This window comes from Mobula birostris, chromosome 8 (assembly GCF_030028105.1).
Source record: "Mobula birostris isolate sMobBir1 chromosome 8, sMobBir1.hap1, whole genome shotgun sequence".
Classification (NCBI taxonomy): Eukaryota; Metazoa; Chordata; class Chondrichthyes; order Myliobatiformes; family Myliobatidae; genus Mobula; species Mobula birostris.
The window spans coordinates 45995677-46021239 of record NC_092377.1 but is presented as its reverse complement, the minus strand read 5'-3'; the positions used below and the strand labels follow the sequence as shown (position 1 = coordinate 46021239).

The window sequence follows — 25563 nt, the reverse complement described above, 5'->3', positions numbered from 1 at the left end:
GATTAGATTGAATTGTCCATTAATTCTTTACAGTTCTACATCTGGCTGAAAATTACATGAAAAAAATGAGCCTGAAACAAGCAATTCAGCTGAATGTTTTAAAAGTATAAAACAGAGAAGTAGGCCACTCATCCCCTTGAATCTATGCCGGCTGTTAGAGCAACCCCATTCTCCAGGAAGTCATACAGCATCTGCAGAATCTTTTGTGTTTATAATCCTAATTTCCCATTTTATTTCCCCTGTAACTATTCCTTCTTGCATCCCAGTCCATTTCATTAATTTTCCTACTATCCACATAAATTAGGAGTAATTTACAATGGCCTGTTAAGGAGCAAACTAGAGCATCTGGGGAAACCCACGTAGTCGCAGGAGGAATGTGCAAACTCCAGACAGACAGCAGCTGAGATCAAAATGGAACCTGGGTCAAGGGAACCATGCAATAGCAGCACTAACTGCTGTGTCACTGCACCACCGGTGGCTCAGAAATATTGCTTTTAAATGTAAATATGCCCTGTGTTTCTCCTTTATCTGTCTATGATCGTCTAATGAAAAGAATATCAAAGCAGATGTGGGCCTCTGACCTCAAACGTTCTGTTTCCCTATATGGCCTTGCAGCTCTTCACAGCTGCATGGATAAGTAAGAAATTTAGTGCATGGGGAACTGTGCATGCAGTTCTGTCACCAGTTCACAAATAACCAGTTATAACGAGAATGCTTCCCATGTTCTCAAGCAGTCTTAATTGGTGGGATAGTAAGCACACAGATGGTGAGTCTCGAACGCTGCAGATGAGTTGTAGTACATCATAAACCATTAAGGTGGAAAACAAATAGGTAGTTATATCTGAACAAAGTGGTTCTTATATCCAAATGCAATTTCATCGAGTTGCTGGTTACATATTTATTCAGTTCGCACCTCTTATAAATTGACAATACATTACCACAAAAAAAGTGTAGGGGTTAAGTCATCAGAACTTCTAAACTGCTATTGTCCACAATTTAATTTTGTTGTTTTTTTTTTGTAAAGCTAAGATATTTTACACTTAACTGATTTGAAATTGGGCATGAAGGTTTGAAACTCCAGCAATGAACATTACCAAATTCGGGAGCTGGTGTTAAACAAACCTTCATAGCAACTTCTTGTTGTTTGTTTTATTCATTTTTCCAAAGTTTTCTGCTGCTCTTAATACTGCCTGCATGACATACCTTTCCCCAAATGAGTCAACAGCTTTCTAATGCCAGTCCAGTGCTGGCTGCTCTGAACTGTGGAAAAGAAGACTAGATAACTGGCATTAATTATTCCCCCTTGTCTGTATCAACTCTTCAAGCTATTATTTTCTACCTTCTTTTCTGAAAACTCACTTTATTTTCTCACCAACTTTTGACTAAGGGTCTCCCCTGGCGATGTATCAGTCCTGGGTCAAGCGAACAGGTCAGGAGCCTGTTTTCAGGACTTGAAACACCATTCCCATTCCAGCCAGGGGAAGGGTTTAAAATGATTTGACAGGGGGGATGGGTACCAGAATGAAACACTAGTGCAGAGATAGAAAGACAAATGAACTGAGAAAGACAAATAGCGTCAGAATAGAATTCTGTTTGGAATTAAGAGAATACAGACAAAAAGGATATGATAGTGAATGGAGGTGAATTTGGGTTGTTAGTATTTAAATGGCCAAACCATAGTAGCTTGAGTTGCCACATTTACCCACTTGGGACCTTAAAAAATCCAATAACCAAGACTTGTCTCAAACAAGAGGAGAAATTATCACTTAATATTTCCAGCTATAATGTAACCTTAAAAGCTAGAGGAAGAAGAAAAAATCTGCCTTTGTGTGTGTGTATTGGGGTGGGGGTGGAAGAAAGTGCATTAATAACAAACAAGAGAAAATCTGCAGATGCTGGAAATCCATGCAGTACACACAAAATGCTGGAGGAACTTAGCAGGCCAGGCGGCATCTAAGGTAAAGAATAAACAGTCAATATTTCAGGCTGAGACCCTTCATGCTGATGAAGGTTCTCAGCCAAAGTGTTGACTGTTTACTCTTTTCCATAGATGCTGTCTGGCCTGCTGAGTTCCTCCAGTGTCTTGTGTATATTGAGCTCATAATAATATGATTTAAGCACTTGAAGAAGATGCTGCCCTTAAGGATTCAAAGACTGAACTCATCTGAGGATCTGCTGCGTGTACAATATACAGTAGGCCCAGTAGAAAGTAGGTGATGAATAAAAGAGCAAATCTGCAAGATTTGCAGAAAAAAGCAAAATCAAAATATTTATTCTAGTTGATTAGAGGTTTAATTTGTCTTAAAATCAAAAAACTTGAAGTGCCAGGAATAAAGAATAAAAAGTATCTGAAATAGTATAAAAACTTCACTGATTGGTAGAGATTGCAAAGCATTGCTGGATGTAAATTTTGAAAATGAAGTGAAACAAATTGAGAATATTTAAGTGGTAGAATATTTAGGAAACACTGGTGGGGTGGGGGGAATATTATTAGTCGTGAGCTAGTCAAACCTGGAGATTACCTTTGAAATAAATATAAATGTGATGTGATTCTCCCTTTGGAAACTCATGACAGAAAGCAAAACCAAACCTTCATGGCAAGGCAAAAAGGCTCTCAGTGCTTTAAGAGTAAAATCGGAGCTTCTTAAACAAGCCCATTTCCCAAAATAATAGCACATAGTATTGACAAATGACAAAGCTACTTGTGCAAGACTGAATAGTTCTGAATGTTTCAGACATTCAGACACATTTAAAAACTGTCAAAGTATGAAACTTCATTAAGATATATAAAAAATGTTAAATGTAAATAGAAGATAAAAATCTAAAGCTCTTAAAAAATGCATCAGGACACCCTAAAAGATCAAAAATAAAAATTCTTATCTAAAGGCATAGCAGCTCTTAACAGTCCATTGAGTGGAGTGGTATAATTGGTTGCAAACAATAGAAGTGGGTGTAGAGCCTTTCAGCCACAGGTTGGAAAGGTAAAGTTCAATTTTTAAAATGTGCTTAATGTTGCTGAGGAGTCTAGGCCAAATTTAGATGGGGCTGTTTGCTGTTGCCTTGTTTCATTTATTCAGTGTTTGTGACATCAGTCCTTCCTGCTGCCCTTGGTATTTGTATTAAAAGGTTGCAGCTGTCTTTTGCCCTCCATTGATAACTGGGCAAGAGCTCTAACTGAGGGAGGTAGGAAAAGTGAGGTACAGACAGGATGGATAGGAAAAAAGACTTTTCCCAATTACCAGAGAGCGCAGGCTTAAGTTGATGAATGAGAGATTTAGAAGGAATCAGAGGACAATTTTCTTTCATCCACAGAGTGGTTAGAATGTGGAACACTCGGCTAAATGAGTTACAGAGCATGGTACTTGAACAACATAAAAGGCCAGGGGCTAAATTAAGGTGATTGGAATTACTACAGATCGGTACATGATGCTCAACATGGACATGATGGGCCAAGGGAACAGTTTCTGCTCCATATGACCCCTTAACTGCATGACTATATTGATTTCCAGGATGCAAGATAGCTCTTTAGAGAAGAGCAATTTTTATGCATATTCTATTGCAGAAAAAGTCTGATGGATATCTATAGTGATACATACTTGATGCATTAGGAAGCCTTGCCAAACGAATTCATTCACAGAGAAGTCAGATACTAACATGGAAGAGAACTATATACAAGGATTGCAGCCCATCTCACCAGCATGGCTTGATTAGCATCTTTGCATAACAATGACCTGGGCGATGAAGCAGCATCTGGTGGTGGAACTGCATTTACCCGCCAGTCACACAACACAAGACCAAAAGAGATAGAAACAATATTGGGCATTTTGACCCATTGAGTCTGCTCCGCTATTTCATCATGCTTGATCGATTTTTCATCTCAACCCCATTCTCTTGCCTTCTTCGCATAACCTTTCATGCCCTGACTTATCAAGAATCTTTTAACCTCTGCCTTAAATACACTCAATGAACTAGGCTCCAGAGCTGCCTGTGGCAACGAATTCCACAGAATCACCACCATCTGGCTAAAGGTATTCTTCCTCATCTCCATTCCAAATGGACATCCCTCTGTTCTGAGGTGATGCCCTCTGGTCCCAGACTCTCCCACCATAGGAAACATCTTCTCCACATCTACTCTATTCAACCTTTCAACATTTGATAGGTTTCAATAAGATTCTTCCTCATACATCCAAATTCCAGCGAGTGCAGAACCATCAAACACTCCTCTGAAGATAACCCTTTAGTTCCTGGAATTATTCTCATGAATCTTCTCTGAGCCCTCTCCAATGTCAGCACAAATGTTTTTAAATAAATGGCCCAAAACTACTCACAATACTCCAAGTGAGGTGTCATCAGTGCCTTTTAGAGCCTCAGCATTTTATCATTGCTTTTACTGTATATTCTAGTCCTCTTGAAATGAATGCTAAAATTGCCTTCCTCACCATTGATTCAACCTGCAAATTAACCTTTAGGGAATCCTGCACAAGGACTCCTAAGTCCCTTTGAACCTCTGATATTTTAAATTTTTGTCCATTGAGAAAATGGAACACGCTTTTGTTCCTTCTATGAAAGTGCATGACCATACACTCTCCAACACTATTTCATCTGACACTCCTAATCAGTCTAAGTCCTTCTGCAACCTCCCTGCTTCCTCAAAGCTATCTGCCCCTCCACCTGTCTTGGTATCATACACACACTTGACCACAAAGCCATCAATTCTTTCATCTGATACATTGACATGTAACATAAAAAGGAGCAGTCCCAACACCGACCCCTTTGAAACACCACTAGTCACTGCCAGCCAACCAGAAATGGCTCTCCTTATTCCCACTCTTGGCTTCCTGTCAATCAGCCAATCCTCTGTCCTTGCTAGTATCTATCCTGCAATACCATGGGCTCTTACCTTGTTAAGCAGTCTCATGTGCTGCACCTTGTCAAAAGCCGACTGAAAATCCAAGCACACTGATTCCCCTCTATCTATCTCTCTTGTGTTTCCTCAAAGAATTCCAACAGTTTTTCCAAGCAAAATTTTCCCTTAAGGAAACCATGCTGGTGACATCAGGGAGCTGTAATGAAAGCTCTGACTACTGTCACACAAAATTAGCTGACTGCCCTTTAAGGTGAGGAGAACAGAATACTAAGGGTTTCACAGTGTCTTGCTGCAGTCCATCTGCCAGCACTTTCCTGAGAACACAGAGGCCAAAGGCTAGTGGACTAACAATGGGGCTTGGATCTGTTTCCTCCCTCAGGAGGGAGGCCTTTGTGCTTCTGTCCTTTCACTCTTCCAGTACTCTTGAATCAGAACCAGGTTTGTTATCACTAACATGAAATTTGTTGACTTGTGGCAGCAGTACAGTGCGAGACATGGACACAGTGGCAGATACAGACCAGCCACTAAGGCCTGAATCTTATTTATTGAGATGACAGTCTGCTGCTGGGCCTCTGGGCCTCTGAGGTTCAGAGCCACTTGAGCCTGTCATCCAAGGCCATCTTTAACCTCTCTGCTGAAAATTAACATTCCACCACCTGGCTGCCACCATCCTGTTATCCTTGCTTCGAAACACTGGACGATGAGGGGCATATCTGTAAAATGGTACGGCATCACTCATAAATTTGGTTCAGAATGCTATTTTGCGCTTTTTATGAAATTCTGCATTTTAGCCAAGTAGGCACTATGATGGTCAGTGACAGAAAAAGTGCTGAGTGGAAAAGTTATTACAGATGTAATTGGACTTCAGATTGTGGCATTACATTTTAATGAACTTCATTTGGGCAGAAAAGAATAGATTTTGTTTTTGTCGTCCTTCTCCCACCGATCAAATGCTGGTGACAAGGATATTGGAGGGTATGCAGCATTCAATTTTGTGCAGAAGACCCGAAGTCAACTGAAGCTCCTTCAGCATGTGCCATACCACTTCTGTTATAGACTCTAGCAACTTTAAAGAGCTACATGCAGTGTAGAATCATAGCAAATCTGGCAGGAAACAAGCAATACCAAGACTCTATATAATTGATGATCTATTTAAATGAACATGAGTTCTGTGGAGATTTGGCTGTCTCCTGCTGATGAATGTACGTCCCACCTTATAACATTAAAATAGGGCATTGTCTGGAATTTTAACCTCCAAAATGGTAACAATTATTATCAAATTAGCTTTGCACTCTGATTGGTATCATGATATTTTCTCTTCCTTACTTTCAGTTCCCACCCATTGTACCACATGCATTAAATACATCCAATGAATGGCACTTCAGCACAACTTGTTGCTAAAAAAAATCAGATGAAAATATCACATTTTGCAATCCTTGTTTTAAATTTTTCACTCCTATTATTGCAGAGATTCAATTTTTTATGCAGGTATATCTATCTGGATATTTGCACTTAAAAAGAGTAACGTATTAATGTGTTAATTGAAATTTTTAAAAATTATTAGAGATTTGAACAAAGCCTAGAGATTAATGATGTGCAACAATAGAACATTCATTTTAAATACTTAAAGAAACAAAGGTACTGCTTAAACACTTTGAGCTTAAGAGAGGACTGCTTTCAATTTGAGAACAGTTGCTCAATAACATCACCTTCATAAACTCTACCTTGGACCCTGATAGTTGTCTGCAACAATTACAGTTTTTAGTAGGCTTGCAGGTCATTCTGTCAGACAATTGTCCAGTGACATGCAGATATGATGGTGCTGATGTTCCTATATTATTTTTACTTTTCCTCCAAAAAATAATAGTGACAAGAAAAACATACAGTCCTAAAGGACTATATCCAAGAATCCTCGGTATTTGACTGAGGTGTAGGAGTGGTGTTGGGGAGTGAAGTATAAAAAGCAAAATAAAAGTGAATTAAAATGAATGGAATATATAGACTAGTATCAGGTCAATAAGAACTCAGAAGCCTCATAACTCTGCAAGAATGCCGCAGAGTTGAATACCAATTTAAATGCAAGGAATGGGATTATACTCAAGGTAAACTTCCAACACTTCAAAATACACCAGTGGCACCCATCGTAATCTATTCTTCTCTGATGTCCTGCTAGCCAATTCCTCCCCACTTCCCCACCCCAAAGCCTGTGGTTCTAAATAGAACTACTTAGCTTTCAAGTAGTTTTGAATCTTCTCAAACCATAATTAACTCTTGTAAGGTGAGAGGAACAGAAAAAATATTTCCATACCCAGTGCAATGAAACCTAAAAAATTATGCATGAGCTCACTGGAAGGTTCACACACACCCTCCCACCAAAACAAAAAGTCAGGTCTCGGGGGCAGGAGTTCATACAACCATGTTCCAGATTTCAAGCCCTTGGCAAAGCCTTAGTAACTTCAGGGTCTGATTCTTTTCTGTTAGTCAGCCCTGAGGAGCAGAAGAACAAACATTGCTAATCAGGCAGAAATCAATCAAAATGATTTCACTATTTATGATCAGACTTAATTTTTGAAGCACTGATTGCAATTAAGTAATAGGATTTTCAATGCATTTGTCTCTCTCTTTACCTGTACATGTATAAAATTTCAAATTGTGATGAAAGATGAAACATTATTTCCAAATAAATGCAACACACACAAAATGCTGGAGGAACTCAGCAGGCTAGGCAGCATCTACGGAAAAGGGTAAACAGTCAGCGTTTCAGGCCGAAACTCTTCATCAGGACTGGAGGAAAAAAAGATGAGGAGTCAGAGTAAGAAAGTGGGGGAGCGACAAAGAAATATAAGGTGATAGGTGAAGCCAAGAGTGGGGGGAAAGGTGGTAAAGAGCTGGGAAGTTGATTGGTGAAAGTGCTGGAGAAGGGGGAAATCTGATAGGGGAAGACAAAAGGCCACCTTAGAAAGAGAGGGAGAGGAGAAGCAGAGGGAGGTGATGGGCAGGTGAGGAGATAAGGTGAGTGAGGGAAGTGGGAATAGGGAATGGTGAAGGTGAGGTGTGGAGGCATTACAGTATGTTTGAGGAATCAATGTTCATGCCATCAGACTAGAGGCTACCTTGACGGAATATAAGGTACTGCTCCTCCAATCTGAGTGTGGCCTCATTGACCCCAAAAGTCTCACAGGTGAAGTGTTGCCTCCCCTGGAAGGACTGTTTGGGGCCCTGGATAGTAGTGAAGGAGGAGGTGTGGGGGCAGTTGTAGCACTTGTTCCATTCCCAAATCTGAAGAGATCAAAACTATCTGGATTTTAATTTTTCCTCATTAAGAATCTTTATATATCTGACCATGAGCATTCAGAAAAGTCCAGATTCTTACCTGCTACCTGTAGCGCACCCATTTGGTTACAGAATCCTTTTGGAATATTGAAGAGTCATTTACATGAATTGGTCTCATTACCACTTTATGTTCTAATTCATTTAGGGTTAAATTGTGAGTATGGTGGATCAACTTAATGTCAAAACTATCACTTTGATAAATGAAGGTTGGTGCTTATACTATGAGAAACAATAATAAAAGATCTGATTCTGATTCTTTCTAGTTTCTGTTTAGAACCAGCACCTGTTTTATATTAGCTTTGTAAGTGTACTGAATCATTTTCTAATTCTGTTCATTTCCTTAGTCTATGAATTCTTATGCAAATTACACTGAGTTTGAGGGAACTGACATAATATTCCATTACTGATAATGATAAAGTAGCAAATATTGTGGACCATGCAAATCTAAAATGAAAATTGAAGCCCTGATGAAGGGTTCAGTCCAAAACGGCAACTGTTTATTCTTCTCCACAGATGCTGCCTGGCCTGAATCAACATCAGAATTAATATCACTACATATGTGGAGTGCCTCCAGCATTTTGTGTGTGTATTACTCTGGATTTCCACCATCTGCAGAATCTGTTGTGTTTAAAGTTAAAGCAGAAAGTGTTAGGTGTACTCCGGGGTTGGCAGCAAAAATGGAGAGAGAACAAAGATCAGGTTGACGGCTTTAGCATTTGATATTGCCTGAATTGTTTAGTATTTCCCACATTTTCCATTTTTAACTCTTTGCTAAGGCTATCCTTAAGATGTCATCAGCAGCTGCTGCTATTTTTTTCCTTATTCTTAAATCATCTGGTCTCATTGAGGATAGCAGCTTTGATAAAGAACCACACTGAAGAGTTCCTTAAGTTAGCACCACTATCTTAAAGTTCCCTGTGTTCATCTAAGCCTACAATTACTAATCTTCCTTAACTTTCATTTGGTATATATCCAACATTTCCTTACCTTCTTAGACATTTCCCTGGATAGAATATCAGTGCACTCACTAGCTCACACCTACCTGATTACACTTTCTTCTACTTTGACTTTGACTCTATTCCAGTCTGCCAGTGCTCTATCTCCATCGCATCTCCCATTGTCTTTAATGTTTCGTAACAGTTCTTCCAAAATATTTCCCATTTTCTTTAATTGGGAATTCCCCATGTTGTTATTAACATGGTTCTCAACTTTGTTTCATTTTCCACATTTCTGCATCCACAACTTTCCACTCTCTCAGAACCATGTTAGCTTCACCATCCCAAACGCCAATCATTCTCCACCAATACTCTCTGTGTGATGCCACCATCAGTCAGAGCTTTCCCTCTGCTCTCCACATTCTAAATGCACCATTCGTCAATAACCCCATTACCACCTCACTGCATCTACCTAAGTAAGCACAGATGATTCAACATTTAATTATTTCTTACCCTGTTTTTCACGTGAGTCAGTGATTTACTTGTACTTTTACTAATTTAATACATTATGTTTACAATGAGATGAATTCTCCATAAAGTCTCAATCCAAATTTGTGATTGTTCCACTGAACACCTTCATTTAGTCGGAAAATGTGACCATGAGCTTTTGGGTCAGCTCTCATGTCAATATAAGTTCAAGGAACCTTTCACCTCACTTTTCATTAGGGACATTATATCCTTTGCTTTATGGCACAATGTTCAATAGGTTCAGATATCTGAAATTCCCATGTATGTGTGCAGACACAATTCTTTTGCTTGGCATCAATATCACTCCAGTTGATCTATGTTGCCATCTAACTAATTTGCTTTCCAGGTCCCCGCTCCCAATTTCTCTGCAAATCAAAACTCTTTTTTTTCCCCCAACCTTCTTTAGTTCTGATGAAAAGCTACTGACTAGTAAATAACATTGCAGATTCTCCCTCCACAAATGCCGCCTCAGCTGTTGAGTATCTCCAAAATGTTCTGTTTTTAATTTTAAAACACAACTATAATGTGGTGATGTGTGGATTGCAATGAAAGACAAGCTGGATTTGACAATCAAAGATCTGTTTTCAACAACATCTGACCACAGCTGATCTACTCGATCAACTAGGAAATTCTGAATTCCTCTGTTGACACTGAAGAGATTCTATAGACCTGAGTGAGGAATGGGATTACTCTAACACTGGCATAGATGGACAGAAGTTACCTTCTATGACGGAAGAAGATATGTAAATGTGAAATGGAACTATAAAGGTAGAACAAGCAACGAAATTATCTCAGCTTCGTTCAGATCTTTTCTTCCAAAAAACACACACTCTACCAAATCAAGCATGTAAAAGTGGAAGCTTGTTTAATATTGCTCTACCATCATCCTGAAAGGCATAATTAGAGTACACATTGGAACTGATTAAAGTTACAGAATCATTGTCTCCTTTTGCATTAACAATATATACAATATAAAATAAATACATTTACACAAATGGACATCTGTCAGAGCACACAGTATGATACACGTCACAAAAATATACAGTTGATTGTTTACAGATGTGAAGCACAAAGCTTGTCTAGACTACAGACATGGTTTTTCACTACAGATTAAACTTCAACTCCTGGTATTTGTAGCTTTTTTAAAACTTTTTTCTCTGCTTTTAAACTTTGCATGTAAGACTGCCGTAAATTGTTTTGTAGGCAGGTAAACACAGATGCATAAATAATTTAAATACAACCACCAACACCCAACATTCTCTTCTATATAAGAAAAATAGCTGTTTATAATTTTTTCATATTATTTTGAAACTTGTCTTTTTTTAAAATGCAAATAGTGGAATAAATATTTGTTCTGATTGAAATGCAAGTGCAACAGTAAGGAGTCGCACAATCATATTGCCATAATTAAACAGAAAAAAAGATAATTGTAAAGAAAGGAGAAAAAAAATAGATACAGCTTAAAACGTAGAACCATTTTAAATATCTGAGTTTGCTGCTCTGAGTACTGGTAAGTGAGATTTTGCTGCTGGTTCTAACCATAAGCTGAACAAAATAAAATTTAAATCCTTCCCTTGCACTCCACAGAGCTAAGCTCCTATTACTCAAAATCAGCACCTTACTCCCAGGAGTTGGATTTTTTTTAAGGGTCGTGCCAGCTTCTTAGTTCCCTATTACAGCTATAAACCTCAAGTTATTGACCACCTGAATGAGCTGCTAATGATGAATAAAGTCTAGAATCACAGTACAGTCAATTCTCTACTGAGAAACCACAATCTACTATATAGTCTCGTACGGCTAATGATACACAGTATTTATAGCACAAGGTTGATGCATACCGTCAACCTTTTTGTCTTTTTTCTTATTTTTTTGTTCAAAGCACACAATGTAGCAGTAGTTTGGGAAACTTGTATGCACCAAAAACTTGTAACGACACAAAGCTGGTTTTAACAACTATTTGAGATGTTTGAACATAGCTATATTTACAGCATTTAAAAATTAGACATTTACCTATTGATTGGAAATATTCAAATTCTTTTCTAAGATATACATTGTTATTCTACAATAAACTGTTACACAAAATATCCCTTTTTAAATTAATGATTTAAATGTGTATTGTCAGAAGAGATATTTGTTCTGATTCTTAAACTATTTGTTCTTATTATTAATAGGAGCAATCTTATCACCAGTAAGGAATAGAATACACTATCTCCTGAGGAATTTTACATCCATTACTGTCTCTAATTCTACCCTGTGTCTAATGCGTACAATCACAAGAATCTAACACCACAATAAGAACAAGACAACAGTCTTTGAATTCAACTAAAATTAGAAGAACACAGCAAACATGAAACATTGCAAGCTGAACTACAACATTTTTTTTTGTTTCCAATACATGACCTCAGGTTAGGCTCACAATCTTTGATTACATATGTGTACACAGAAGAGGATGTCACATGGTACAACAGGGAGCAGCTACTAATACTGACATTTGAGTACTTGGTACAGGTTAGCGTCTTTGTTTGTTTTTAAAATGTAGCAAATGTAGCCTTTAAAGGGGAGGAAAAACATCTGATTAGTCGCTAAATCAAATTTACACCTTAACAGTCATGTTTTGAATGGTTAATAAATATGTCTGCAAAGTACATTATTTTACATTAGTACCATATTTCGAAAATATGCTGGGATAAGCTAGTGTATAATCTTGTTGCACTGGATTCAATTGTCAGATTGACTAATCTATCAATAAAGGTGTAACCTAATTTCAGTAGTGATCTTGAAGTTATGCATTACTCATGTTAAAGAAGTTGAGGATTTTGACTGAACTGGCACTCAACATAAATTGCATTCATAAAAAGTATGCACCTTCTCATTCACTATTGCTTAAGATAAATTCACAGATTAATAAAATGGCTGTAGTGGTAAAGCTGGTACAAAAAACCCATAAACAACATCAACAACAAAGGTTTTAAAAAAAGTTTTGTTTGTTCTTCATAACTGTCCATCGTTTTTCCAGCCAGCAAAGAAATGCAGTATTTTCAGTATTGCATGACTGTGTAAAGCTTACTATTCCCTGAAATAGACATAGTTCCTAACCTAAGAAATATCTGGAAGACTTGAAAACAATTAAGGAATTAAATGGCTGTAACTGATCTAAGGTGGAAAAAATGCAATGAGAAGCAGCCAATGCAACGCTGCTCCGATGCCTAATTACAGACTGTTCATATGGAACCTAATACTGCATCCAGTCAATGCGCTGTACTGTTAGGTAAAACAGTTGTCAGTCTGAATCCTTTGTTGATGGGGATATTTTTCTTCTTATTAATTCAGTGGCATCCATATTATGGATTCCCATCCTTTGGCAGGGCTGGCTTCCTTCTCTCTCTTCATTTAGAGACCTCATTAAAAATTTCAACAGCAAAATCTGCATGAAAAAAATCTTAGAAGAATGAGAAGTTGAAAGCTGCTTCACAGTCATACTGCTAAATATCAGTGCAGTTTTTTTTCAATTAAACACTAGTTAACTTTTGTCTGTTTCAATTCCTATGTTTCTTCCCTTTGCTGTGGCCTAACCCATTCTGTATGTTTTCATGGGAAGGCCGAGGTTCCTCTAGTCAGACCTTGGCCTCCAGCATTTCCAAGAATAGTTTGTGCATGGGAACTTTGCCTTCCAGTTTGATGTTGTAGAAATGCTGCACAGCTTTGGTAGATGTCTGCCGGAGAAGAGGAAGCGTCATCAGTAGCTTACCAGCACGGCGTGGGTCTTCCCCATGCTGCCCAGCCTCATAGTCCTGCAGTGCCTCATGCAAGACATCTTGCAGCTTCTGAACAGCCTCAACATCTTCTATGTGCATTGAATCTGCAAGACAATAAAACCAAACAGGAAAACTCTTTAATGCCACTTTAATTAAAGAGAAATATGCACATCTGCATAGCGACTTGTTTCAAATACAAAGTGCTTCATATCCGATTGAAACATGGATCATTCAGCTGAAACACACACTATTGTTGATTTAAACAAATTGTCCTCAAACTTTAAATGAAAGATCTCTTCGTGGATTTTCATTTATCTATTTGTTGAATGTCTGCATTAAATTCTGCAGATTTTGAGCTTCAAACAGCTGCTTAAATTTCATAAAATTAATCAAGTACTAAGGAACATTTTTTAACATTTAAGTTTTATTTATTGTCCACCTCTTGAATCAGATGTGGTTAAGACTCTCAGGAACACTTGAAACAGAGAGTGAGCACAATACTTAAAAGGAGAAGCACTATCTTTTATAGTCAATGAAAATTTCATCTGAGCATCAGATATTGGAATAAATTTAAACTCGCAATTATAGAGGTAAAACAAACACTCAAAAAGTAACAGCTTTTGATAAAATTGCAGAAAACTGGATTTTATCTGAATATCAAGTTCTGTTTGCAATACTCCTTATGTTCTTTGAAGTGAATAATTAAGTTCTGTGTTATATTAATCAATTTATTTTGGTGCAACTGTACTTTGCTATTATATGTTTCTATACTTTGCTCAGTTTGAGGAATACATTTAATACACAGTGAATCACCAGTAGACTACTGCAAAAGGACTGGGCATTGAGAGTTTGGCTGCTGGTAAACAAATTGGCATTTTCCTCAAAATCTGTTGTTTGTAAAATACGAAGATTGTTATAATTAATCTTCTTGCAGTACTTTCTTTCAAATTAATGCAGCACATCATGATGCATTTGCAGCACTCAAAGATAAGTCTTATAACTTCAACTTTACAGTTCCTGAAGTGCTAAAATCCAGAAGAATAGAAGCCTCATCTATTATCACACAGCTACAGTATGATCCTGTTGTGAAGCAGCTTACACCCCATTTTATGACACCTTAGTATATTAATATGTCATGCAAGACAGACAATGTGCAAATATACATCATAACCAGACAAAATTAAATCAAAATCAAGGTGAATGCCCAGTTAAGTCGAAATAAAAGTGGATTACTTGTCTGAAAATGCTGAGTTTGGAAATGTCATTTTCCTTATCACAGCAGTGAAGTGCCAACAACAGTTGCTGAGACAAATAGAAAAAGTGCAACTTTTTGTTGAAACAATTTCCCTCCCATCAATCTGGGAATTTGTGCATCAATATATGAGATGAACTGTTAATTACAAAATCAATTAAAAAATAATTTTCAAAACAGTCACGCTTTAGTTCTCTGGGGTACAATTTGGCAGAAGGTTCATCTCGGACCCACCAAATCAAGAGCTGTCATCCGAAAATAAGCAAAAGCAATCTGGTTTTTCATTTTTCAGCGTGGCTGAGCCCAGCCTGAGATTGATCAGCACATATGGCCTCAGAAAACAAACTGTCAATACCTTGAATGCTGTAGAATTTGAACAAATGGCTGTCCTCCCATTCAGCTACTCATTGCATTCCATTTAACAGATTTTATTGACAGTTTCCTTCTTGTAATTAAACAGAAAACTACTGGCCGGCAACCAAGATAAAGTTCAAAGATTAGGTCAAAACAAAAGAAGGCAGGGGGGAAACGGAGGGACATGGCGTGATTGTCAACAGTACACAACATCAGAGCTGTTATTGACACTCAGGTAGCTAACGATCAGCATGTTATTAAAGAGTGATCTATCATGAACTTTATGCAAATGCTAAAGTGCCTAAAGACTGCAATAAAGCATTGGGGAGAAGGGAAAAAAAACAACAAAGCACAAACGATTTTATTCATGACTCATTCCCAGTTGTTCCTGCACTTTAAATTCAAATGTGCATAATATGCATGCTGAAAAAGTTAACCTCTTCTATGCTGGTGCAGAGTGTGTGCAATTCATTACAGAGAGGAAAAAGATGTATTTTTAGATGCAGTTGGCATTGCATTGAAAACAAAACTCCAACTCTTTGAAAACAGGCTCCGCTTCTGAAAGCATATCCATAAATATGCAAGAAGTGGTATAGTTTGTCTCACAGAAAATCAGCAACATAATTAATAATCTGCAATGATTCATATTATACAAGACTGTTCTTGAAGATATCAATTTCTTGTACATTGTTAGTTGATTTTGTTCAATACTGAATACGCTAATTTATGTTGTAAGAGATGTAACAGGATGTAATCAATTTGAGAGATAAAATAATTCAATTTCCATTACAATATAGTGTTAAATATTTAAACTAAAACAAAACATTTTTGCTTAGATCGGGGAGTCACCTACTCAGAACATGCTAATAGAGATGGGGTAGGGTGGACAGGGAAGATAATGATATTGAAACAGTGCCAAATCCGCCAACCTGAATTAGCAAGTGCAATAGCTTTGAGGGTGACAAACTCTTCCTTCTCCAGCTTCATGCTCTTGTATTTTTTTACCAGCTGTAGTATGGCGTTATTCAGATCAAGAAGTCCAGCTAGCTTTGACTGGTCTTCATCCATGATGTAGTCTTCAGCATATACTAGCTCATCCTCAAAAGAGAGTGACCTGTACACAATCCCCAAGATCAGAATCTCCATCCAGGCACTCTGGAGGAGACTCATCTGATCAGCCAGAGATAATGTAGAGAATCCTGGAAAGGAAAAGAGAGACATAACAGTGTTACATTGTCATAAACTATGGATGAATTTAGCTAAGGCGGAATCAGATTACTTTCAGTCCATGATTAAAACCACTTTTCTCATCTATCAAATAAAACACTGAATCAGGCCAATGGACACTGCATAATCACTAGAGAAGTAACTTGCTCAGTTCTGTAAGTATTTGATGGTGAATTGATGTAAGGGGCAAAAGGAAAAAGTATTCAAAAATACAAGAACTTCTGCAGATGCTGGAAATCGAAAGCAACACACATGCACGTACAAAACGATTGAGAAACTCAGCAGGTCAAGCAGGTTCTATGGAAATGAATAAGTCGTGAACATTTTGGGCTGAGAACCTTCTTCAGGAGTGGAAAGTATGGGGAAAGACACCAGAATAAAAAGGTGGGGGCGACGAAGGAAGACTAGCTAGAAGGCGAGCGGTGAAGCAACAAGGTGGGAAAGGTAAAGAGGGCTGAAGAGGGAGGAATCTGATAGGAAAGGAGAGTGGACCATGGGAGAAAGGAAGAAAGAGGGGCATCGGGGGAGGTTATAACCAGATGGGATGAGGTAAGAGGCCAGAGTGGGGAATATAAGAAGAGGGAAGGGACAGGGAAAAAAAATTACAAAAGGAGAAATTGACGTTCATGCCTTCAGGTTGGAGGCTACCCAGACGGAATATGAAGTGTTACTCCTCCACCCTGAGAGTGGCCTCAGCGTGGCACAAGAGGAGGCCATGGACCAACATGGAATGGGAATGGGGGTAGGAATTAAAATGGTTGGCCACTGGGAAATTCCACTTTTGGTGGATGGGAGCCAAGGTGCTCAACAAAGCAGTCCCCAATTTACAACGGCTCTCATCAATGTAGAGGAGGCGGCAGCAGGAGCACCAGATACAATAGACAACCCCAGCATATTCACTGGAAAGACTACTTAGTGGTCTGAATGGAGGTGAAAGAGAAGGTGGATGGGCAGCTGTGGCACCTGCAGGGATAAATGTCAGGAGGAAGATTAGTGGGAAAGGATGAATGGACAAGGTAATCACAGAGAGAGCAATCCTTGTGGAAAGCAGAATGTGGCTGAGATAAAGATGTGTTTGGTGGTAGAATCCCTTTGGAGATGGATGGAGTTATGGAGAATGACGTGTTGCATGCGGAGGCTCATGGAGTGGTAGATTCGGACAAGAGGAACTCCAGCACCGTTAAGGTGGCGGGAAGATGGGGTGTGTGGGAAATGGAGGAGATGCAGGTGAGGGCAGCATCAATGGTGGAGGAAGGGAAACCACATTCTTTGAAGGAGAAGGACATCCCTGATGTTATGGAAAGGAAAGCCTCAGGCTGGGAACAGATGCAATAGAAGAGACAAAGGAATTGGGGAAAGGGAATAGCATTTTTATGGGAGATGGGCTGGGAAGAGATACAAGTCAAAATGGCCATAGGAATTAGAAGGCTTACAAAAAATGTCAGTAGACAGTTTTTCTCCAGAGATGGAGACAGAAAGATCGAGAAAGGGGGAGGAAGGTGTCAGAAATAGACCAGTGCATTTAAGGGCAGGGTGGAAGTCAGTGGCAAAGTTGATGAGCTTAGCATGGGTGCATGAAGCAGCACCAATGGGTAATCAAAAAAAAAGGGCCTGCTTGGAGAGAGAAACTGAATGTCTTTTTTAAAATTTAAATAGTTTAAATCATAGTTTGGCTAGAAAGAAAGGGCAACTCCCTCTACCCTTTATTTAATAGCGAGACATACACCTCAAAGATAGCTTTACTATATTATAGTGTGATTGTACTTTAATACCACATTATTAATATGAAACCATAGATACATATCTACACTCTTCGCTGAAAATCAACACAAACATACCTCAAAGATGTGTGCTTAGCCCACTGCTCTATTCTCTATGCTTATGACTGTGTGGCTAAGCACAGCTCAAATGCCATTTATAACTTTGCTGTGAACACTACTGTTGTTGGAAAATCTCAGATGGCAACAAGGAAGTGTACAGGAGTGAGATAGATTGGCTGGTTGAGTGGTGTCAAAATAATAGCCTCACAGTCAATGTCAGCAAGACTGAGGAATTGACTTAAACTTCAGGAAGAGGAAGTCAGGAGAACACACCCTGGTGCTCACTGAGGGTTTAGAGGGAGAAACGGAAAGAAGTTTCATGTTTATGGGTTTCAGCATTTGAGGAAATCTGTCCTAGACCCAACATATTGAGGTAATCTCATAAATACAGCACACCAGTGGCTCTACTTCATTAGGAGTGCAAAGAGATTTGAAACATCACCGGAGAAACTTGCAAATTCCTAAAGATGTACAATGGAGAGCATTCTGACTGGCTGCATCACAACCTGGTATGAAGCCTCCAAAGCATAGAATCTCAAGAGGCTGCTGAGAGTTGTAGGCTCAGCCAGCTCCATCGTGGGCACAAACCTCCCCACCATCGAGGATGATTCAAGATGAGGTGCCTCAAGAAGGCAGTGTCAATCAATAAGGGATCTCACCATCAAGTACATTACCACCGCCAGGGACAAGGTGCAAGAGCCTGAAGACCCACACTCAATGACTTAGCAACTGCTTCTTCTCTTCCATCATCAAATTTCTGAACAGTTTATGAAGCCAAGCATACTACCTCATTATTTCTTTATATTTTGTACTATATATTTAGAGATTTATAGTAATTTTGTGTCCTTACACTATACTGCTGCTGCAAAACAACTAATTTCACATCATATAAATTAGACAGTGATAACAAAACTGATTCTGATTACACTATAGCTCTGATTAATTGTTAACACAAAAACAGTGATAAGGACAGAGACAAGGCCAAGGTCAGTGCTGTACTCGCCCGCCTACAACAATGAAGTAGAGGCATTGCATTTGGCAGAACTTCTTCCTATTCATGCTGTTGCGGTGTGCAAAAAAAGGTTCATGATCAGAAAAGGGAAACGGTATAAATGAATGAGGTGACATCACAGTTAACCTTACACTATCTACACAAAACAAAACTTATCAAAAATTTAGATGAGTCATATTTAGCTGAGATCAAGTCATAGCTGTTTTGCAGGATTTGTATCTTCTGTCCAAAATTCAGTAGTTACATGTAAATGAAATAGTAATTCATATTTATTCTTTCCTAAAAAAAAATTGCTGTTGCACAGTATTAAGTATGCAAAGTGACGCTGCTTTTACTATTGGTGAGGCTGAGATATCCACAGCTGTGGTAACAGAAAAGCAAATCCGTCACCAGTTTATCAAGGGAGGGCAAATTTTGAAAACATCTGTTCAGGCAGGGCTGTCACAGTGAAGGCTTCGCTACATGAATCAGGTGCTTCAGCCCTGTCTAACTAGACCACTAATGGCAAACAGCTCATTATATGTCTTTCAGCCTATTGTTTATACCAACTACAGTACTAATTTATTATCTCCTCACTGTTAAGATCTACAATCTTGTTAACAGAACGAGAATAGTTTATAGCTTTTGAGGTGGTTTTTCTGGCCTGCCAGTGACATGCAATGGTACACCAGTTGGCAGAGCTGACCGAAGGCACTTAATAAAATCATCAAAAGGGGATTAAACAAACAATTGTGTGTGTGTGTGTGTGTGTCTCCCTCTCTCTCTCGCTCTGTGGTCACACAATTCAAGGGAGTGGGTAAAGGACGGGCACGTAACAAATTACAGTTAGCAAGTTAGACAGCATTTGTAAAGAGAAAAATGGTGTTAACATTTTGGGTGCACAGCTTTTCATCGCCATAAAAAGTAGCTACGGACATCCAGAGATGCAGAGTAAAAGGCAAGAGGAAGGGAGTGCAAAGGTCAATGAAAAGAGTGAAAAGAAGGAAATAAAAAGGATCATCGTGTATGGTAACAAAAGCACAAAGGAAGTATATATCCAGACCAGCTGAATATAATTACATAAGATATGCTAGAAGTCTGAAACAAAATACTGGAAACGTTCATTGACTAACATTGTTGAATTCAGTGTTGTGTTAGGAAAGCTATAACATATCTTGTAGCAAGATGAGCTTCTGTTCCTTTTTCTTACACTGAGCTTTGTTGAAACTGTGTAGGAGGCAAAGGACAGAGCAGTCAGAGTGGGAGTAAGGCACAGAGGTAAAGAGTGAATCAAAACTTAGGCAACACACATCAAAGTTGCTGGTGAATGCAGCAGGCCAGGCAGCATCTCTAGGAAGAGGTGCAGTCGACGTTTCAGGCCGAGACCCTTCGTCAGGACTATCCTGACTATCCAGGGATTATCCCTTACTCACTCTTCCTTCAGTTAGTCCTGACGAAGGGTCTCCGCCTGAAACGTCGACTGCACCTCTTCCTAGAGATGCTGCCTGGCCTGCTGCGTTCACCAGCAACTTTGATGTGTGTTGCTTGAACTTCCAGCATCTGCAGAATTTCTGTTGTTTGCATCAAAACTTAGCGTCATGTTTGGGGAATGCATGGAGATGTGCAGCCAGGCGGCTATTCAATTTGGTCCTTCCAATGTAAGTAAGGCACACTACATTGAATGGCAACAGATCAAGAATACTAAACTGAAAAATACAGAAAAAACTGCTCCTGTAGATGGAGAACATTTGAAGTCCTCCTCGGTATCCAAACATTCCCTTTTGCTCTCTTCTCCACTTGACTCTTATTCAGAACCTTTATTCCCAGTTCTGAGAAAATATCATTTATCTGAAATATTAAATCTGCCTCTCCCACTACACATGACCATATGGCTGAATATTTCCAAGATGTACTAATTTGTTTCAGATTTCTCAGATCTGTGGTATTTTATCTTCATAATAAATAACAGCAGCAGCATTCAGAAGTTAAATCATCCTCAATCGTAACAATATTGAATGGGTTTGTACACCTTTTTTAAATATACTGTGATTTCTGGAAAGTAACCCTTGACTTTTTGAGCTGACACTCAATACAACTGGAAACGAAGGAGAGAAGCACGAGCTGTCAAGTAACAGGTGAAACCAGGTGAAAGGGAAGTTTGGTAGGTGGGGAGGGGGATGGAGGGTAATGATGTGAAAAACTAGGAGGCAATAGGAGGAAGGAAAAAGAAGAGCTGAAGAAAGAGGAATCTGTAGGAGAAGACTGTTCACCATGAAATAAGGGAAAGGAGGTGAGAAAACCGAGGGAATTGATGGGAAGATCATGAAGGTGGGGAGGGCAGAGGAGAGTGAGTACTGGAAGTTAGACAAATTGATGTTTACAATGTTCATCTTTTGGAGAATACCAAAATGGAATATGAGGTTTTGCTCCTCCAATCTGTACCCGGCCTCATCGTCTCAGTATTGGAGAGAACAGATAGACTTAATGGCATGAACATCTACTTCTCTAACTTTTGGTAACTACTCCCCCTTTTCCGTCCCCTCCCTTTGTTTTCCTACACATCATTCCCTTTCATCACAAGTCCCCCAGCCACCTATCTCCCACCTCAGAAGAACTTATCTATCACCTGTTAGCTCGTGGTCCTTTCCCTCCCTCCAGCTTTTTATTTATGCTTCTTCCCCCTTTTTATCCAGTCCTGATGAACGGTCAACTGTTCATTCTCCTCAATAAATGCTGCCTGACCTGCTGAGTTTCTCCAGCATTTTGTGTTGCTCAGGATTTCCAACATCTGCTCAATTCCTTTTGTCACAGTATTAGCATTCATTATTTGACTATTATGACTGTATTTAAACATGCAAAAGAGTTGAGAGAATAGGTTTGTGGGGCAAATCACACTTGGTATTACATTCATGAGGGCATTAGTGCATGCACAGTGAACATCTGATGGAAATATGAGTAAAGGTAGATCTTGATATAAATCAGTATAATACTAATTTAATGCAAGGGACAATACTTTGGAGTTCAACATTCACACTGAAGCTGTTCTTAAATTTGCATGGTTAAACACGTTCATCAGCAAGATGTAACCTATGGCAATGATTTTTAAATGGATCATTAAGTAATTACTGGTCAATTTCTTCTAACTGTTGCTAAGATTCTTCAAGCGTTTAATGGTTTCTATAGTTTTTTTCTATGCTTCAAATTTCGACAGTAAGTGGCGTATCAGGTACTAGAGAACTTCAAGGCTTCTACAGAATACAATTGTTCCCAGACATGGATGGTCAGCCTTCCCCTAGGAATAGAAGGTACCTTGGAATACGAGTTGAAGGCAAGCAGAACAGAAGAGGTAAGAGAAAAAGATGCTATATCTGCCCATTTAGGGCTTAGGGAGACCCCTTTACTAAGGAATTGTGCCTAGGTACTTATCTTCCAAGAAAGATGTCATCATTATAATCTGCTACCTGCAGGACAGGGACTGCTGTAGTTGTGTCTTGTAGAGATAGACATGGATATGAACATTCATGATCTAGCTCGTTATTGGTGAGGGTGGATAATATTTGCACCATTATATCATGTGTCATCAACACTAATGTAAAAGTGGAGAACTGATTCATTCTCTCTTGTCAGACAGATCAAGTTATGAGTGCATACATATCAGTTAGCAGACTCTCTTCTACATTGGAAACATAAGAGCCTCTACTCCTTCAATGTCCAGCTGATATGCCAGGTTTGCATTAACTGCAGACTTGTGTTAACTGGTGCTACAACAGTTCATGAATACAGCACTTTATATGGACTGAATACTTCAAGTATAGAAATGACAAAAGTGCATGATGTTGGTGCATGATATTTGACTCAATGGTTATTCATACATTGTGATCCCACATCTGTTTGCTGTTTTTCACCACAGAGGACAATGCCATAAGCTCTCTGTTAGGTTGCTCAGATGACACACCCTTCCCACTTCCACCCCCCACACACACTCTTTTTCAAATTTGCAGAAATATACTGTAGCTCAAAAGTATTTTATAACAACACTATAGCCCATTAACAAGAATGTTATTTTACATCTGATTTATTGGGAAAGGGAAAAGAAGTAAAAGAATCGGTCTTTTGTTTATCCCCATAGAATTACCAGATTGTGTGTGTGTGTGTGTGTGTGTGTGGCCTGCAGCACCTTCCAGTGATGAGGCTTTTTTTTTCCAATCCCAGTCACTGCTGTTGGTAAATAATTAGATTTACACATTCCCAATCTACACACATCTTCTGTCTAATAATTAAAAGCAGGATGATTAGTTTATTGAGTGGAGGGAGGAACTTTTTTATTGAGGCCTATCAATGATTTTATCAGGGCAGCACTTTTACGGTTGTCATGTGGGCGCAGGCATCCAATTTTTCTTATCTGACTGATTAATACAAATGCTGTTTCAGGATGCATTAATTAACAGATACAAATCTACGTTCTCATGAAGGGATCAATAAAAAGAAGAAAAGAGGCATCAAAGTGAATTTAGTGCTGATGATGGAGAAGGCACTGTATTGACATTTACGTGTGTGGAAACTCCAAAGTCTCCCCAGTTCTGCTGCGGGCCTTAGCAGCGATGCTAATGCCAGTGGCGCTCGTCTAGCACTTTTGGATAGGTGAAGTGATTCACTTCAGTCAACTGAATGAATCTAAGCATCTTATGTGTGTGTGAAGGGCAAAGAAATATCATTCAATGACTCTGAAAAAGACATATATATGTTGAGAATAAAAGCAAATATTTGTTTTTAGAGGTAAGCCATTGCCATAATGTAGCTTTGAGGTAAAATGGATGAACTTTATCTTCACACATGAAACACTAATTATTTTGATCTATTTATTAGCAGGCCAGTTGCATTTTTTTTGTTCCATGTTTGCTGGAACACATATGAAACACAGTTCATGATAGTAGGTGCTTAGTGAATAATTTCCAAGAGAGATGTAAAATACTTGACCTTTGGAGAGACAAGAAACTGCAGATGCTGGAATCTGGAGCAAAAAACAAACACTTGAACAATGCTTTTTTAATAAATAATACACTCTTAATTTATATTTTTACTGCGATCAGGGAGGACAGAAGAATTATTACTGAGATTATGCTGACATTCTTGTACCTTATTTTGAATCTCCATTTTTACATCCCACTAAAACATATCTGTCATGAACTGATTTCCATTTTTTTTGCTTTCATTAACATGGTTTAATCAAATTGTAATATATTTCACAAAAGCTAAATTTAGAGAGGTTTATTTTCTCTGGGATACAGCGATCTAATGTGTAAAATTAACACACTGTGGAGGACATGGGATCGAATGCACGGCATCAGTACATTACCTGAGCCACCAAATGAAACAGCAATGGACTAATATTGCTCTTGCACACCTTCTGGTGGCCAATTATGCAACTGTATGGGAAATCTAAGTAGGGACAGTATGCCTTCTTGGTCAAAATTAGTAAATGATTTTAAGAATTTGAAGTTAAAAAAAAATAAGCCAAGAAATGCCAGTACAAATGAGGACAATCTTTTTAAAAGTAAAATTTAGAAATTGCCTTTATGATGAAAATGAGGTTAAACAGACCAACGTACTTTTGCATATGACATATTCACTATGAAAATTAGATTCAATACCACCTCTTCCCTAGCACACATCTTCATGCAGCCTGTGTCAGTCTAAAATTCATTAGTGAAGCAGCTAATGTCTTGGAAGTTGCCTTTGCAATATCTTTGTCTCAGAAGAGATCCCGTAGTTCCCCCAAGGGAGAGGTGACATTTCTATTGTGAGTCTCAGTTCATCAATTTTGATGGACTTCAATATAGCAATGTTAGTTCCCACTCTAAACAGAAATTTCTTCAAATGTTATCATGATGTAGTCAAGGAATTAACGACTGACAATGCTTTCAACAATTTTAGTCTTTTGTTTCAAAGCGGTTTTGCATGTTATACAATTCTATATTCACGGACTCTATTGAGGTCAAAAATGCAGGATGTGTAATTTCAGGTATATTTAGACATTGTATAAAGATCTAAAATTTCTACCATTGCCTCTTCCCCAACACTTTATCCAAATGGGGCAGTGGAAATGTTCAACTTGCTAAGCTATCTGGGCTCATTACAAAATATATTTCACTGCATCAGGTGATTTAAAAGTGTAAACTCCTAAGAGAGAATGATTTTTTGTGATTGTTTAGCTACGACTTTCCCTGCTACGCTATATAGTATATTATTACTACAGTAATATTGTTAAATTATTTGGTCATGTGTAGCCAAAATACATATGAAAAACAGAAAAGAAGTCCTCAAATGCTTGTTAAAAAGCAAAACTACAACTCAGTCACATCACACAGTCAGATTATGTCCAGGCATTTGCCTATATCAAAAATACCCACAGATTTGAAAACATCTGTCTGAACTCTTAAAGAATTTTAACATGCACATTTAACAAAACATTAATTTTTCTGTCTATTTTCAAACAGAGTT

General features: G+C 38.5%; 1 protein-coding gene across 18 annotated transcripts in view; it reads right to left on the bottom strand.

Moving 5' to 3' along the window:
• Nucleotides 1-10511: 10511 nt before the first annotated feature.
• Nucleotides 10512-25563, bottom strand: part of esrrga (estrogen-related receptor gamma a) — a 240669-nt gene continuing 225617 nt past the window's right edge. For all 18 annotated transcript variants that reach the window (XM_072265109.1, XM_072265118.1, XM_072265116.1 and 15 more), the window contains 2 exons: nt 15954-16223; nt 10512-13522 (listed from right to left, as the gene is read on the bottom strand). In XM_072265109.1, the coding sequence (XP_072121210.1) occupies nt 13278-13522; nt 15954-16223 (515 nt within the window). In that variant the 3' untranslated portion in view covers nt 10512-13277. The remainder of the gene's footprint in view (nt 13523-15953; nt 16224-25563) is intronic.